The sequence below is a fragment of the Pagrus pagrus genome (assembly GCF_965226575.1).
Source record: "Pagrus pagrus genome assembly, chromosome: 21".
In the NCBI taxonomy this organism is placed as follows: domain Eukaryota; kingdom Metazoa; phylum Chordata; class Actinopteri; order Spariformes; family Sparidae; genus Pagrus; species Pagrus pagrus.
Genome location: NC_140208.1, coordinates 1,106,390 through 1,121,384, shown reverse-complemented (window position 1 = coordinate 1,121,384; position 14,995 = coordinate 1,106,390). Strand labels below are relative to the sequence as shown.

At 42.6% G+C, this 14,995-nt stretch overlaps 1 protein-coding gene across 1 annotated transcript; it reads right to left on the bottom strand.

Moving 5' to 3' along the window:
• Positions 1-8,720: 8,720 nt before the first annotated feature.
• On the bottom strand, positions 8,721-9,068 carry smim36 (small integral membrane protein 36; the record flags this gene model as incomplete). Its single annotated transcript, XM_084342540.1, has 1 exon — positions 8,721-9,068. One exon carries the CDS (start codon positions 9,066-9,068, stop codon positions 8,721-8,723), a length of 348 nt encoding a protein of 115 aa, XP_084198666.1.
• Positions 9,069-14,995: the final 5,927 nt, after the last annotated feature.

Below are 14,995 nucleotides of genomic sequence, written 5' to 3'. Positions count from 1 at the left end.
CCTGATGTCCAAAGTGTCGCTTGATACCCAGGAGTCTGGATTACATCGGACGTCAGACGGGTTTGCTCGTCCAGTCTTCGGTCAGATCTTTGGCGTTGCGTGCAGCGGTGGCGAGCCCGACCTCTGAGCCTCATGTAGGCATCAGATGAGCCGTCAGGTCAGGCCTGAACACGACCAGATCTCGGCCTGTTGACAACCTGAAGCTTACGTAACCCTCCCCACGGACAAAAAAAAACTGCACAGGGGAAAAACAAATACATAATACATGCTCCTAATACTCTGCAGCGGTCACCATATAATCCACAAACATGGAATATAGAGGGGGGTGGATAATTGTGCAATTCATATCATGGATGGGATGCAGCCATTGGTGGGCTGCTCAGCTCGCTGTGGGCTGTTTTTTTTTATGTAAGAGGATTTGTGAGGGCCTCTGTGGCACGAGTCCTCTAAAGACTCGGGGTTGGATCATCTGTCAGACGGTGCCAGAGCCAATGAGCAGAGGGCACGGCCTGACGTGGGAGGCGAGAGTCTTTTTGGTCGAGGAGGATTTTGTCGTTTCAGGAAGGAAGAGAGATTAAACCAGGCGGTCGAGTCCGTGAGTCCAAATGTGGCCAGAATCACCTCAAAACTCAGATTTAGAGTCAAAGACAGAACATTTGATCATTGAACGTACATAAAAACGTGAGACACCCCTGCTGAAGGAGACACTCTGAGCTTTCTCACATCGCGAAATGTAGTTCATCCATATTACCTCAAAATCCATAATATCCCCCCAACTATGGCCAAATTAATCTGTAACAATATGATTTATGATATTTATTTTGAAGGTGTTAAAACGAGACTGAAGAGACAAAAAAAAACCCTGAGAAAATCAGGTTTTTTACCCTCACTTCACACTTTGGGATGGTTGCAGACTCGTTCTCTATTTTTGATGAGTTTTAAAAATCAACTTTTCTTACAAATACGACCTTTAATGAATAAAATTATGTCAGAAAAATGAACAAAAGTTTTACTGTTGATTTATTAACATACATGTAAAAACTTGAGTCGAACTGAACTGAGAGGTTCTGATGTTACAAACTGGTTGAACTTGGTCTCATCTCATCAGATGTCTCCATACAGCTCGTCTGCTGTAATCCAAGTCTGCAGAAGCCCCGAGATCACAAACTGATCTGAGAAGACGTCAGTTACACCCTTTTTAAACTGACAACTGTAAAGTGCTGCTAAGCTGAAAGTGAAGCGGGTGAATGAGGGTGTAAATAACGGCGGGAGAGATGATGACTGAAGTTTACTTCCTGCGTGTTCTGTTATTGTCTTTCTTTCCCAAAAATCAACAACGACACATCGTCATCAGAGATAAGCTGGTTGAATAAAGATTATATATGCACGTCACTTGATACATTTGGGAATTTTTTAATTTAATGTCATAAACTCGGTGTTTTCACACCCTACAGAAGAGCAACATAATCCTAGAGTTAAGGTGAAACCATAGAAATCATCAGAATCAAAACTTTCACATCACAACGGTCACGTGCTGCTAGTCTGTTAAAAAAAGAAAAGAAAGTGGCGTGGACGGCAGCATCGTGGAGTTTTCACCAAAGAACGTGAAGAAGAAAAACAGCCAGGGGAAAACAGGAACAACAGCCACAGAGGAAAACCTGTCTACACTGAATGATGATCATACTTTTGTTATTTTGACCTCCACAGCGGTGAACTTGTTCCTCCACTCAGGTGTTCATGTTGTTAGACTCATAATCGTGTTCATGACTAGAAGAGAAATGATGTGCGATCTCTGCTGTGATGTAACAAACTGCCTGCTTCATGTTGGAGGTGATACATCATCAGATACATCTATCTCAACGGTCATGGCTAACATACTTCCAACAAACATGGCGACGGAGGAGAAGGTTGTGATAATGTAGCTGTTAGCAAAGAGGTCTGTGAGATCATTAAACACATTGTGACATCGTGGATGTTGAATTATTTCACTTTGGAGTGAAAGTTTTTGAGCGTCACAACTCCTGTGACTAGTTTCACAAGCAGACTTGGATCCAGTCAGTCTGACAGCATTTAGAAAGTCTAGGAGATCCACACGATTAAATAACTTAAGCCAGGGGCTGACCCGGGTGTTAGCCGGCTCGGTTGGTCGAAGTCTGTAGTGAGCACGGCTCTTTGGCTGCACAACACGGCAGATCTGGCTACTTCTCCACCTGGGAAGCTGAACTTCTGATGTCTGCCATAGTTCAAACTTCTTCCTCGTGTCACACTGCCCCCCTCGACATCTGGAGTTCCTGCTCCGTTTCATGCACATCCGTGAGCTTTCAGACTGACAGAATCCGTATCTAACTTAGACAGAAAAATAACCAACAGGTTGATGTCGAGGCTCATGGATGCTCAAACGATGGCAAAAAAAAAACAACTGCCCGTTCAGGTTTTCTCGTAAAGAACTTCTTGAGATTGAACTTTGAGCATTTAAACCAAGTATTTTCACACAGACAACACAGACAACTTCACATATATTCAGCGAAGAAGAGCAGGCAGTGGCAGTTAGTTTTACTCTGGACAAACAAAACCTTTGAACGCAGAGTAACAAACAGAGAACTGATGTCAAACAGAGCTACTTTCACCCTCACAGCCTTTCTAAGGTGTCTGTGACGTCCATGATGGTGCCGGCTGTGGTGACCGACACAACATCCTCCTTCAATGTTACTGTTCAGCGTTGCATCAGTCCTCTGATTCACTTCCACCACCATCCAGCAGACTGGACACCAGCTGGCACCGCCTCAGGTCCTGGTATCAGCTCAAATTTTAGAGCTTGCTAACTCTGTTAGTGTAACTGCAGGCAACAAGCAGAGGCAGAGTCCAAACGTCTCCAGTGTCCCAGAAGGTATTTATACCTCAGTGAACGGTTGGACGTCCTCAGCAGCCTCTGGCCGGATGTGTTCGAGTCCTCCCAAGAGTTCAGACTGTCTGCTGCAGGTGGATGGAGGCCAGTGGCAGGGATTTAAGGGGCTTCTGGGATTAGTTGTCTTTTCAGCAGGTGTGGCCAACATCCTGGGAAAACATGAAAACAAAAACTCTGAACAACCTTCCATATTTCAGTTTGTCTGCTAAATCTGTTAGCTTTTTAAAATATTTCATCTCATCTGTGCACTTTTCCTCCAGCAAAAAACTGTGTTTCAGTCCAGTCGGTCTTTTGTCTTTTAATTAACGGATATCAAATCCGTCCCAGTTCTGTATGAACAAGTGCTCTGCACTATTTTTAATTCCTCCAGCTGTCTGTCCATCCTCTTCATGAGGTTCAGTGCTGGAGTCTCAGGAAAAGGGGTATTGTGTGATTGTAAAGTTATTTTGGACGATACAATAAAGTTTGCTTGACTCAGTTTTGATAAAGTTTACATCCAGACTTCATTCTTGATCGTGGACGCTGCACTTGATTAATCAATTTCTGAAACAGCTTAAAGCAAAAACCGTGAAAAGTACGAACAGGGACGTGAAAAGGGGAGAAACTAAACTTCAAACCACAGACGTTGAGTTAGAAGCTACAAAAGTACTGCGAGCTGAACACACGGAGACTTTAAAAACATCCATCCAACCTGGCGTGGCTCAGCGTGGTTACATGAAATGTCATTGTAATGAAAATGCAACTCAGCGTGACCAAAAGCTGCTTTACTGCAAATGGGAAACAATAAGATAAATCTGTTGTGTGCTTGTTTTACAGCTGTATCACCGAGACAGACATCAGTGTGACATCATTAGCCCAGAAATAAAACTAAATGTCTCTCCGTCTGAGACAAACAGATGCTGTTTCCTCTGTGCTGTGGATTCTCAGTCGGAGGATTTCCCTCCAAACAAACATCAGCCTCTTTTAACACCATCCAACAAATCTCTGTTAACGCCAACATCTGCTGCCCGCCACATGTGTAGACCTTAACCCTCTCTACGAGGCCACCGAAGGGTTAGTCCTACTGTCCAGCATACGTCAAAGGGATGAGTGACGAACATGCATCCGTCCATCCATTCATTATTTCCCTGTCCAGTGAGGGTTTATGTTGTCAGCTAAATTCATCCCGTTGATGCTGGGAGGGTGGAGGGGTCAGGCGGGGGATTTGCAGGCTGGTTCAGAGCTTCATGCAGCAGGACGAAGAGCTTAGAGTCTGAGACCGCAGGGTCCAGAGTTTGGGGAGGGAGGAGCCGACAGACTCCCAGTCGGGTGCTGCTGATGTTCTGTTCAATGCAACAGCCAGCAAGAACTGCAGGTTCATCCTGAAAACAATAACAGCAACTGGACGACAACATGGTCTGCTGGGTGGATTAAGATGAAATCTGGTCCAGAGATTCCCCCTCAAGTGATTTAGTGCAATCATCAGGTGAAACGTCTGATCAATACTTGTACTTACTACAAACAGCCCCATCAGCTTCAGCTTTACATGAGTTAACTGCTAATTAGGAAATGATAGTAAACTTCGATGTGTTAGTATCCTAACAGAGCCGAGACCCTTCGTCTTACATCTGTCTGTTTCTACAAACCTGCCCCAAGATCCCAAATTGATTGGAAGAGACATAACCTCTGTAATGTCTGGTTTTTGGGGCAAAACTTCTTCTAGAAAGGTCATATTGGTGTGAAGTTTGGCATGTGGACATGGCACAAGATTCATTGTACAACCTGAAAATTTCAAAATGTAGGTCTTTTCCTTCCAGACTCATGATATCGAGTTTCCTTCTTATCCTCCTTCGCTCATTGGACATTACTTCCATTACTTCTAACTCCTTGCAGATTGATCAGTTTATAATAAAGTGTAGTCAGACGCTTAGTGGTGGTGGCATTTAAGTCATGTGACCGTGATGTCGTCTGTTTATAGCTTTTTACATCTGCTGATTTCATTTACCCTTCAAAAATCATAAAAGTGGTGTTCATCAATGAAGATTATCTTGCTGATAAACATTTAAGTATCATAAACTTGTATTTGTCACAGAGATTTTTTTTGTTTAGGGTATCAGGGCAATGCTAACTTCCAGGTTATTCTACGTCATCTATGCAGCACATTATTTACAGGATGCTAATCAAAATTACTTGACCTGGAAGTCCTCATCATGGAGATATTTTCAGTTTAATGACCATTTTCGTTTCCATGGCTGGATTGACTTTCTTCTGTTAACGGCACCTAATTACCTCATGCAGTGTTAAGAAAAGTAAAAGAGAGAAAACACAGGAGGTAGTTAAAGAAGATTTCTCTTCAACCTCTTTCTTGTCGTGAACATTTCAGTCAGTTGTGTCAGAGACAACACATCTGTGCCATGTGATTACAGCATCCAGAGGCCATGTGCCGGTGGGCGTGGCGTCGACGTAAAGCTGCATGTAGACAGCTTGACATAAATTTTACACAGAGGTTTAAAACGATCGACAGTAGAAACATCGTGAATCAAATATGGTCTGAATGTTTCTTGTAAAAGTAATTATCCTCTTTCCAAATGTTGCCCAGTATGGACAGATCATCGGCAGCTGTGTTCAGGTCGCCCACAGCATACATGAAACTTGGCTCGAACACTGTGACGTGTTGAAAACTAAAGCTGGTGAACATCAGCGAGGAAACATTTAAACATTTCATTTGACAGAAGAGCAACCAACTGCAGCCGGAAACTAATTAATCAGGTTTTGATTTGCTGTTAATCTGATTACGACAGAATGGGACCGATCAGTTGCTCGTGTCTGCGTGTTGTGACGATGTCCTCGATCCGTGCCGAGCACTCAGACACATATCAGGAATAATTGATTTCCATGCATTTGCTAATGCGTGGTGGATTATGGCTGGAACATACAGAACACTGGCACGACACCGTCTGTACATGCTCTGTACGTTTGGGATGAACAAATGCCCTTGACACACAATGAGCTATAATATCTGAACTCACAGATGTTCACATGCAGGACGATTTAACAGATGTGGTGTTTTTTAGAGAAATGCTAATCTTTTGCTTCAACTGTTCATATATCTTGACTTATAGTTACTGTGGTTATTTTCATGCTCATGCTGAGTTTGTCTTCATAGATGTGTTTTGTGTTTTGAAGCCTCTGGAGAAATCTTTACACTCTGATGGGAAACCAGACGCCACAAGTGTTGGGTCTTTTTGTTGTTGTTGTTGTTGTTGTTGTTGTTGTTGTTGTGATCATTGTACCATAACGGATGTAGCAAAATGATATTCTGGCAAGCAGCTGTAACAGTTCAACCACCCATACGTCACAAATAAACCTTCATGGCCAACCCTGGGAGGGATTTATCCATTCTGTGGCCGCTGACCATAACCTAAACTCACCGAGTCCACACTAAACTCCAAACACGTCAGGTTGTGGGGATTCATCGTCTCGGTCCTCAGAATGCAGGAGTCCCCACAAAGTGAGTCCACAGTCAGGTGTGTCCCCACAATCAGGTCGAGTCCCCACAAAGTGAGTCCACGGTCAGGTGTGTCCCCACAATCAGGTCGAGTCCCCACAATCAGGTCAAGTCCCCACAAAGTGAGTCCACGGTCAGGTGTGTCCCCACAATCAGGTCGAGTCCCCACAATCAGGTCGAGTCCCCACAAAGTGAGTCCACTGTCAGGTGTGTCCCCCCAATCAGGTCGAGTCCCCACAAAGTGAGTCCACGGTCAGGTGTGTCCCCACAATCAGGTCGAGTCCCCACAATCAGGTCGAGTCCCCACAAAGTGAGTCCACTGTCAGGTGTGTCCCCACAATCAGGTCGAGTCCCCACAAAGTGAGTCCACGGTCAGGTGTGTCCACACAATCAGGTCGAGTCCCCACAAAGTGAGTCCACGGTCAGGTGTGTCCCCACAATCAGGTCGAGTCCCCACAAAGTGAGTCCACTGTCAGGTGTGTCCCCACACAGTGAGTCCACTGTCAGGTGTGTCCCTACAATCAGGTCGAGTCCCCACAAAGTGAGTCCACTGTCAGGTGTGTCCCCACAATCAGGTCGAGTCCCCACAAAGTGAGTCCACTTAAAGAAAACTATTTTAATATTCTTAATAATTAAAAAAAGAAAATTTGTAAAAAGATTGCTTATTTCCATTTCTTGCCATTTTTAATGTATTAATGAAGTAAATTAATTGATTAGTTGACATACAAATGCTGTCCTTAATTTTCTGTTTTCTAACTGATTCATTATTTAGATTTTTTGTATGTAAAAAGATATCTGATTTCCATTACTGCAATTTCTCTTCATTTGTAAATGTATGGTTGAATTTGATAAATTGATTAGTTGACAGAAACCTGGTAACAAAGTACAAAGACAAAGTACCAGTCGAGGTAAATTCTACATATATTTACATGTGTATGTATATACTGTATAAAATGGGTCGACCAATTATTGGCCAGGTCAGTTATAAGATCTTATCTTCAGCATTTTTCTGATCATCGGATTCAGTGTTTTTTTCTGATTGTAGATGAATTAATTCTTCGAAGTGCTCTGATGCAGCATGTAATCTGCAAAGTAACTAGTAACTTAAGCCATTGAATAAATGTAGTGGAGTAAAAAGTAAAATATTGAAGTGGAAGTATAAAGTAGCAGAAAAAGAAGAAATACTCCACTGAAAATGCAGTACTTGAGTAAATGTACTCAGTTACATTCCATCACAGATTTTTACTGTACATTGCAGATTGTGGTTTATCATTTTGAGTTGGAAGTGAAAAAAAACAAAATCCCGTGTTGATAAAAGTACCCAAAAGTCTTACTCGAGTAAAAGTAAAGATACTGTGCTCAAACATTCATCCAGCCTCTTCCATCACTGGTATTATGTTGTTACAGATTTATATTTTCTGTAAAATTTTGTGTTGGAAGTGACAGAAAACATTGATGATGGATGTGTGAAATTTAACAACCAGTGTAATAAAAGGGCCAAAATTCATACTTGAGTAAAAGTGAAGATATCATGGTAAAATATTACTTTTGTAAAAGTGTAAGTACCCATTCAAAAAGTACATTTAGCCACAGATACCGATGTACTAAAGTATCAGAAGTAATTTGGAAGAGATTTGGAAAGTATGAATTAGCAGAAAAAGGAAATACTCAAGTAACGTACAAGTACCTTAAAAATATGCTTGAGTAAATCTACTTAGTTACCTTCCATTACTGGCGTCGTGTTGTTACAGATTATGTTTTATATTTAAATTTACGTGACAGAAAACATCGATTATGAATGTATAAAAATAACAACCAGTGTTGTGAAAATTACTCAAAAGTCTTGTGAGTAAAAAGAGTAAAGAGTAAAAGATTACTTTGGTGAAAGTGAAAGTCACCCACATGAAAAGTACTTGAGTGAAAGTTCAGCATCTGTTACTGTTACACATTTAGGAACTCTGTTTTCTTTGTGTTATAAAAAAGGAATCAATTAAATTATTTCACATGAAAATGAAACGTTTCAGATTTTTGATGTGAGTTTTGTGTTGTTTAGGTTTTCATCAGGTTCATTTGAACTGAATTCAGTCTTAAACTCGTTTATCACTGCAGGGGATGAGTGTTTGGGTTCATGTTGAAGTGGGGCTATAAAAGTCTTCAACTGGCCCTAAAATGGTTTGGGTCGGTCCTGCTGGCTGCTTACCTCCTGCTGACCTTCTCAGCAGCTCATCACCACCATCCAGGAAAAGTTAAAAAAAGGAGTCCAGGACTAAAAACACTGTTCAGAGTGATACAGCAGCACTTCATGGTTGTCCCTTCTCTTCTTCTTCCTCAGACCAGAGTACTCCTCTTCTCCCGCTCCCTCTCTCTTTCCCGCTCCCTCTCTCCTCTGTCCCGGCTCAGGTCTGGCGTGGGCAGCTCGCCGTGGCCGGCCGTGTTGTTGGGCTCGTAGCGGGACGAGGCGGGCGAGTTCTGCATGACCACCAGGCGTATGGGCGACTGGCTGGGTGGTGCCGGCGTGTTGTCGGGGGCGTACTCCTTGGTGGGGTCTTTGCCCCGGCAGTCGTACAGGATGCAGGAGATGAGGAAGACCAGGAGCAGGATGACATAGCTGGCGACCAGGATGATGAGGTTCAGGGTGACGGGGTCAATCTCCAGGTAAAATTCCATGAAACCCATGGTGCCGCTTCATATCTCGCCAGCGTCCAGAGAAGGAAGAGATGATGGGAAAATCAAGAAAAAAAAGAAAGGGAAGAGAGATATTTAGGGGGTGAAAGAGCAGAAGCAGAGGCAGAAAAAAGACTGTGACGATGGACGAGGGATGGACAGCTGGCTGGAAAGAGAGAAAGAGCAAAAGGCAGCAGAGAGATGAAATGAGAGGGATCAGCAGAGAGAGAGAGGGAGAGAGAGCGAGGCAGTGACAGCAGGCCAGGGTGGATATGAGCTCTGTGCTTTAAAGGACATTAATCCTCGCTGCTCCTCCAACCTTGAATTTCAGCAGCCAATGATTAAAGCTGCTCAGTTTTAATAACTTAAGCCACCATTTTGATTTTGCCAACTACACGTACAGTGCAGTGACAAAATTATACCCAGCAAAATGGAGGATGAGGCAACACACACACACACACACACACACACCTGTCAGCTTGCCATAAGCGTCACTTTGGGGGATTTTGGGAGTCATGTAATATGTATTAAACAACTGGTTTATTATGTCACTCTGAGTGATTATTTTAACATGTGAAATCAAATTAGATTAAAAGCAGACAAGGTCACAGAACAGGCTGCGTGTCGTTCTAAGAGTATTGCTGTTAGCATGTTAGCATGTTAGCACATCCTGGTGAATGACAGCGAGAGGATTTTTAATTTTTTGCCCAGATTTGAGCCTTACAGGCAGAGCTGCATCTCAGGCTCACGACAACTCCATCATCTCTGACTTTGCACTTTATTTTGGGGATAAAGATGAAATATAATAATCTTGATGCTTCTATTAATAAGACATTTCATCTACACACAAAGTAGAAACTACAGAGCCCAGTTTGTTCACTCACATTACTGTTATATGCTCAGTGCCAACTTATGTCATTGCCTTACATTAATAATATCTTCTATTTACTAAAGTGGCTCCGTCAGATGAGATATGCCATCTATCCATCACATCTGCCGGCCTGGTGATACTCAGTTTGACTCGGCGCTGCAGGGATTTACATTTTCACCACAACTGGGCTACCTGCTCGAAGGTGCGCCTTAAACCAATGAATCACCGCCAACGAAGTGGCTCCGCTAATTCAGTTACATACACGTTTCATTTTCTATAACTTCTTCACAATAAAAGCTCCCCATTATTTAGTCATTTAAAAGCTTTTATTATGAAGCAGCGTCACAGGAAACGTTGTGTTTTCAGCAGCAGTAACTACACGACTCCTGAACCAGCTGACAGTGAACACATGAAACAGGAAAACACAGCAGATGTTTGACAGAACAGACAGGGCGAGAGAAACTAAAGAGACTCAGTTAGAAGATACAACAGTACCGAGAGCTGAACACACTGACATGTTAAATTATTAATCATACGAGTCTTCTTTCCTTTCTGTTGATGTGTGCTGGGTTCCTGTTGGTGGCGCTCTTTTCTCTGTCTCGTCTGCCTCGTTGGCTGCTCACACTCACTCCCAATTCAAACTGCCGCTTCCTGTCGGAGAGTTAAAACATCGTCTAATGCAGAACTTCCACTTATCACCATCATCTGTAAGAGTTGCCTCAGTTCAGTACTGCATGTATACCAGACAGCCTGTATATATGATGTCATGTGACCCATTACCCACATAAACTGCAGACTGAGCAGCACCAGACTCCACATGAAAGTCTCTGTTTTGTGCTTCGTCTGTTCTGCATTATGCATCAGGGCTGCAGCCTCCACAAGCCTCTCATGTGTCTCACAGTTCCCACAAAGGTCCATGTAAAGCCTCAACACAACAGCAAATCAGAATGTATTTGTCAATACAACCAAAATGTAGACGGGTCGACAGATGCAAACTAGCTGACGGCTAATAATGACTTTTAATTGTGCAAATATAAACAATGTAACAAATAAGTTCAACAAGTTCACAGTAATATTTCGAGCTCGTGTTGCAGAAAGTGTTGAGGTTCAGGTTGAATGTGCTGTCTGCAGACCTGCAGAACACAGACAAATGAAGAGGATATCCAGTTTCTTCAAAAAATGTTGTAAAATAACAGAATCAGGAAATACCTTTCAAACCAGGGACACCTAACTACTGTCCTCGACAGCAGATGGTGAGCGCCGGGGAGAAAAGGCGGGGTAAAAATAACAGAGCAGGAAAAATATAGCAAAGCGGATATTAGACTTTAGATAGAGGACACCCAAACAAGCTGAAATGACCTGCTAATGGTGTGAGATCAGCCTGACCCACTAAACAGTAAGACAGGCTGTTAAAAACAGCAGGAGGCGAAATTGCACTTAAATGTTCCTGAGAAGGATGCGAAATATAAAGTGAACATGCAAAAAGACAGAAGTGGTTCAGGGCGACTCTCGAAACAACATATCACCTTTCACCAAACAACGAGACTGTTGCAGCAAACCAGCGACAGGAACCTTCAACGTACGCTCGCAGTTTGCTTTAGAAAAAACTGGGTAAAAATAAATGTACTTATATTACGAATGTAACTTTAGTTTGTAGGTTGAAATAACTCACTTTTGGTTTCTCACTGGGGACGAACAGCGGTCTCCTCTCCTGTGTTTGTTTTATTCGATCGTCCACCTCGTCTTCTTTTTAATGTGGGCTTTGTTTTTTGTACACAGCTTTACCTGACTTCCTCCTTTGCTGTTGTAATAATTACAACTGCCACTCGAGGTCGTCACCTTACAAGACACCTAAATATGGGACGTAAGCTGCTTTCAGTCGACCGATCTGGTCGTTTATCTGACGAGGATTAGATAACACTTTCCTTTTCTTGTAAATGACAAAACAATGTAAGTATACGAATATGTATCAGAACTGCTGCAGGAAAATAATATTCAGCGTTTAAAACGATATCACCCTCTTCCTTCGTACGACACTTGGTCGTCTTCTGCAGCTATTTTGGTGAAAGTGACACAAAAGTAATGTAAGAAAAAGATTTCAGCACATTTAAACATTGTTATTTTTTTAGCAAATAATCTTGGATTGGAAAAAAATATGAAAAAAAGATCTGGCAACATGTAATAATCCTTTAGGTTCAATCCTCCAGCATGATTTAACTCCTACTTTCACATTTGGTGTCTTTTCCGAACTTTAACTGAACACAGAGCTGCTAATGGAAAACAAATGTGGTTTTCTTAAAAAAGATGTGGGACAGTGTGTGTGTGTGTGTGTGTGTGTGTGCAGATGTGGCAGATAAAGTCCTCTCAGGAATCAGGCTAATTCCTTGCACAGTCGTTGCTATTCTCCATCTGCAGAGGTTTTTTTCTGCTTGACGGATGAAAGAAAAACAGACATGACAGATGGGCCGAAGAGCTGAATGAAGTAAAACACTTTCAGGTCGTCGTCTGCTGGAGGTGAAACAGGGACACACACAGACCTTTACACTGACCATACTGGTTCTTTGTGAATTAACACTTTTCTCTCCGCACAGTCTGATTTTTGAAGCCTGGATTAAATGTCAGTTATCATGAAACAGCAACACTAGACTGTTGTTTTCTAACTCCTCCAGTCATACCAGCAGCTCTGTGAGGCCGCAGGCTAATGAGCTAAATGCTAACATCAACAGAAATGTTTTAATTTAATTTATGATTATGATTCAATGCTGCTTTGGCAACCATGCGCCGCCGTCGGAAAATAATCAGTAGCAGATTGTTTTTTTGACTTTTTAACATTTCTTAAGTGTTAAATTGTTTCAAAGAAATATATAATTCAATATTCACATTGAAAAATTATACATTTTACAACTCATTCATATGCATGAAACAAACAGAACCATTAAAGTTGAACAAAAAGAAATTATAGTACAAGAAACTAAAGCACTGAGATGTCAGATTTGTTGATTAACATTTATTGGGCAGAATTTTCCTAATTATCTGGGAGGTCTTATTATCTTACTTTGTTATCTTAGAAAACGACAAATGGAATTATAATCATAAATAAACTTAATATAAAATAAAATAAATGTGTGTGGTGAAAATGCTGATGCTGAGCAGCTCCAGTGTTTGTAATGTTCACAATCAAAGTCTAGCTCGTTAGCATGCTAACACTTGCTCGTTAGCACGAATCGTCCAGCTGAAGCTGATGGAGATATCATCAGATGTCAAACCAGCGGTTACAATCACATGCATCACTACAAACACATTTCCATAAAACACCATTTTCATATGATTTTTTTCCTCTCTTGAGCTGCTCATCACTTTTTCTTAGTTTTTAGAGTTTAAAATATTTTCAGCTGTTCAGAGCGACTACATTACATTTGTCAGCCCGGATGCTCACGCAGCTGTAACAAAATCCAGCACCTCTAAATCTTGTATCGAGTAACAGGAACAGGAACAGGAAGTTAATAGAAGTCCACCAGAAAACAAAGAAGCAAACTCCCCAAAATGTCAAACTTCCTGTCAGGGATGACTGAAGAGAACATCTGAATCAAATTTCATGGAAATCCTTCTGATGAACTCGTCCTCACCAGAAAAACAGCCTGATCAGTTGTTTTCTCATGCGTGTACACTGTTCATGTGCTGTGTGAAATCAACAGTCAGTGTTGAGTTGTTTTAGCTCGTAGCAGTCCCATTATCTGATCCTGGATGTCTTGTTATTGAGCTGGACATCAGAGTCGCTCTGGACTGAGTGGAGTAGATTCAGACCACCTGCTGTGCAGCGGTGGAGACTGACTCCTGATTAATGACTGAGAGCAGCTGAGGACGTTCCCCTCAGAGCCAATCAGGGTGCGACGACGCCCTTTACTGAAGGCTTAAGAGAGCTGAGGAACGACACACCCGGTCACTGCTGAGCAGCTGCTGTGACCCTGCTGAGATTTCTTCTGTTCTGTCTGATTGAGGGAAAGTTTGCATGTTGTTTTTTATTTATAAAGTCAACCCTGTTACCTGCATTTGGGTTCGGCTCATTTGTGCAGGACCTGCTGGCCTGACAACAGCCTGGTCCCTGCAGGTTTCATGTGTCTGTCTCAGCTGAACTCCTTTAAACCTGAACATCTTCATACACATTTCATTTCATTAAGGACACGTTAGAGCAGAGTAAAGAGAAGAAATATGTTCTAATTTGGGATTTCAAGTAAATATATTTTAAATAAGTACTTCCTGTACCGCCCCAAACTTAAATCAAGTACGCAGAGTAATTGAAGTCACGTAGCTGACTTAGACCAAGTAGTTTCTGTGCCTTAACTGAACCAAACTGACAGTTTCACTTCATTAACCTCCTGACTGAAGGTCTGGTACAACACCTGTTTGTGGCGCTAGAGAACAGTCATGATAGTGGTCGAGATATTTCAGCAGACTGAAGTGTAGGTGTGATTGCGTCCCTCCATGGTGACCCTGCAGGGTGAACAGTTCGGGCCCTGGTGCAGAGCATTGTGTTGTTTGAAGGAAGTGGAGTCACCTCTGAGCATTGAGGCTCTCATGAACAGCCTTCAGTCTTCTTATCACAACCTGACTGGAAGAACGACAGCGGGCCACGATGGCAATCAAACTGAGGCTGCCATTCTTCTGAAACACAATGTGAACTTCCTGTGTTGAGGCGGCACCGCTGAGCTCGCCCCTCCTGTCCGTCACAGCACCCACCGCGGACTGGGAGCTGCATGCACTATTATTTCAATAAGCCTTTAAATCCATCGGCACGTCAGCGAATGAAAGAAACAGATGCAGAGAGAAGTTTGAGGGGAAAAAATGGATTTGTGACGGATGAAAGGAAGTGCCTCTCCCTGGTTAATGGGCCCTTTCAGGGCCTCTGTGCCATTGTTGGCCCTGTTGGTCGTCGGCCTCCTTCAGGGGCTGAAACCAGCGTCTATCGCAGGATCTTTCCCACCACAGACCGACTGGAGCCGCCCCGTCCCACAGACAACACACTGAACCAGAACCTGCATCCAAAACTTCTGCAAGAACTCTGAGCGTG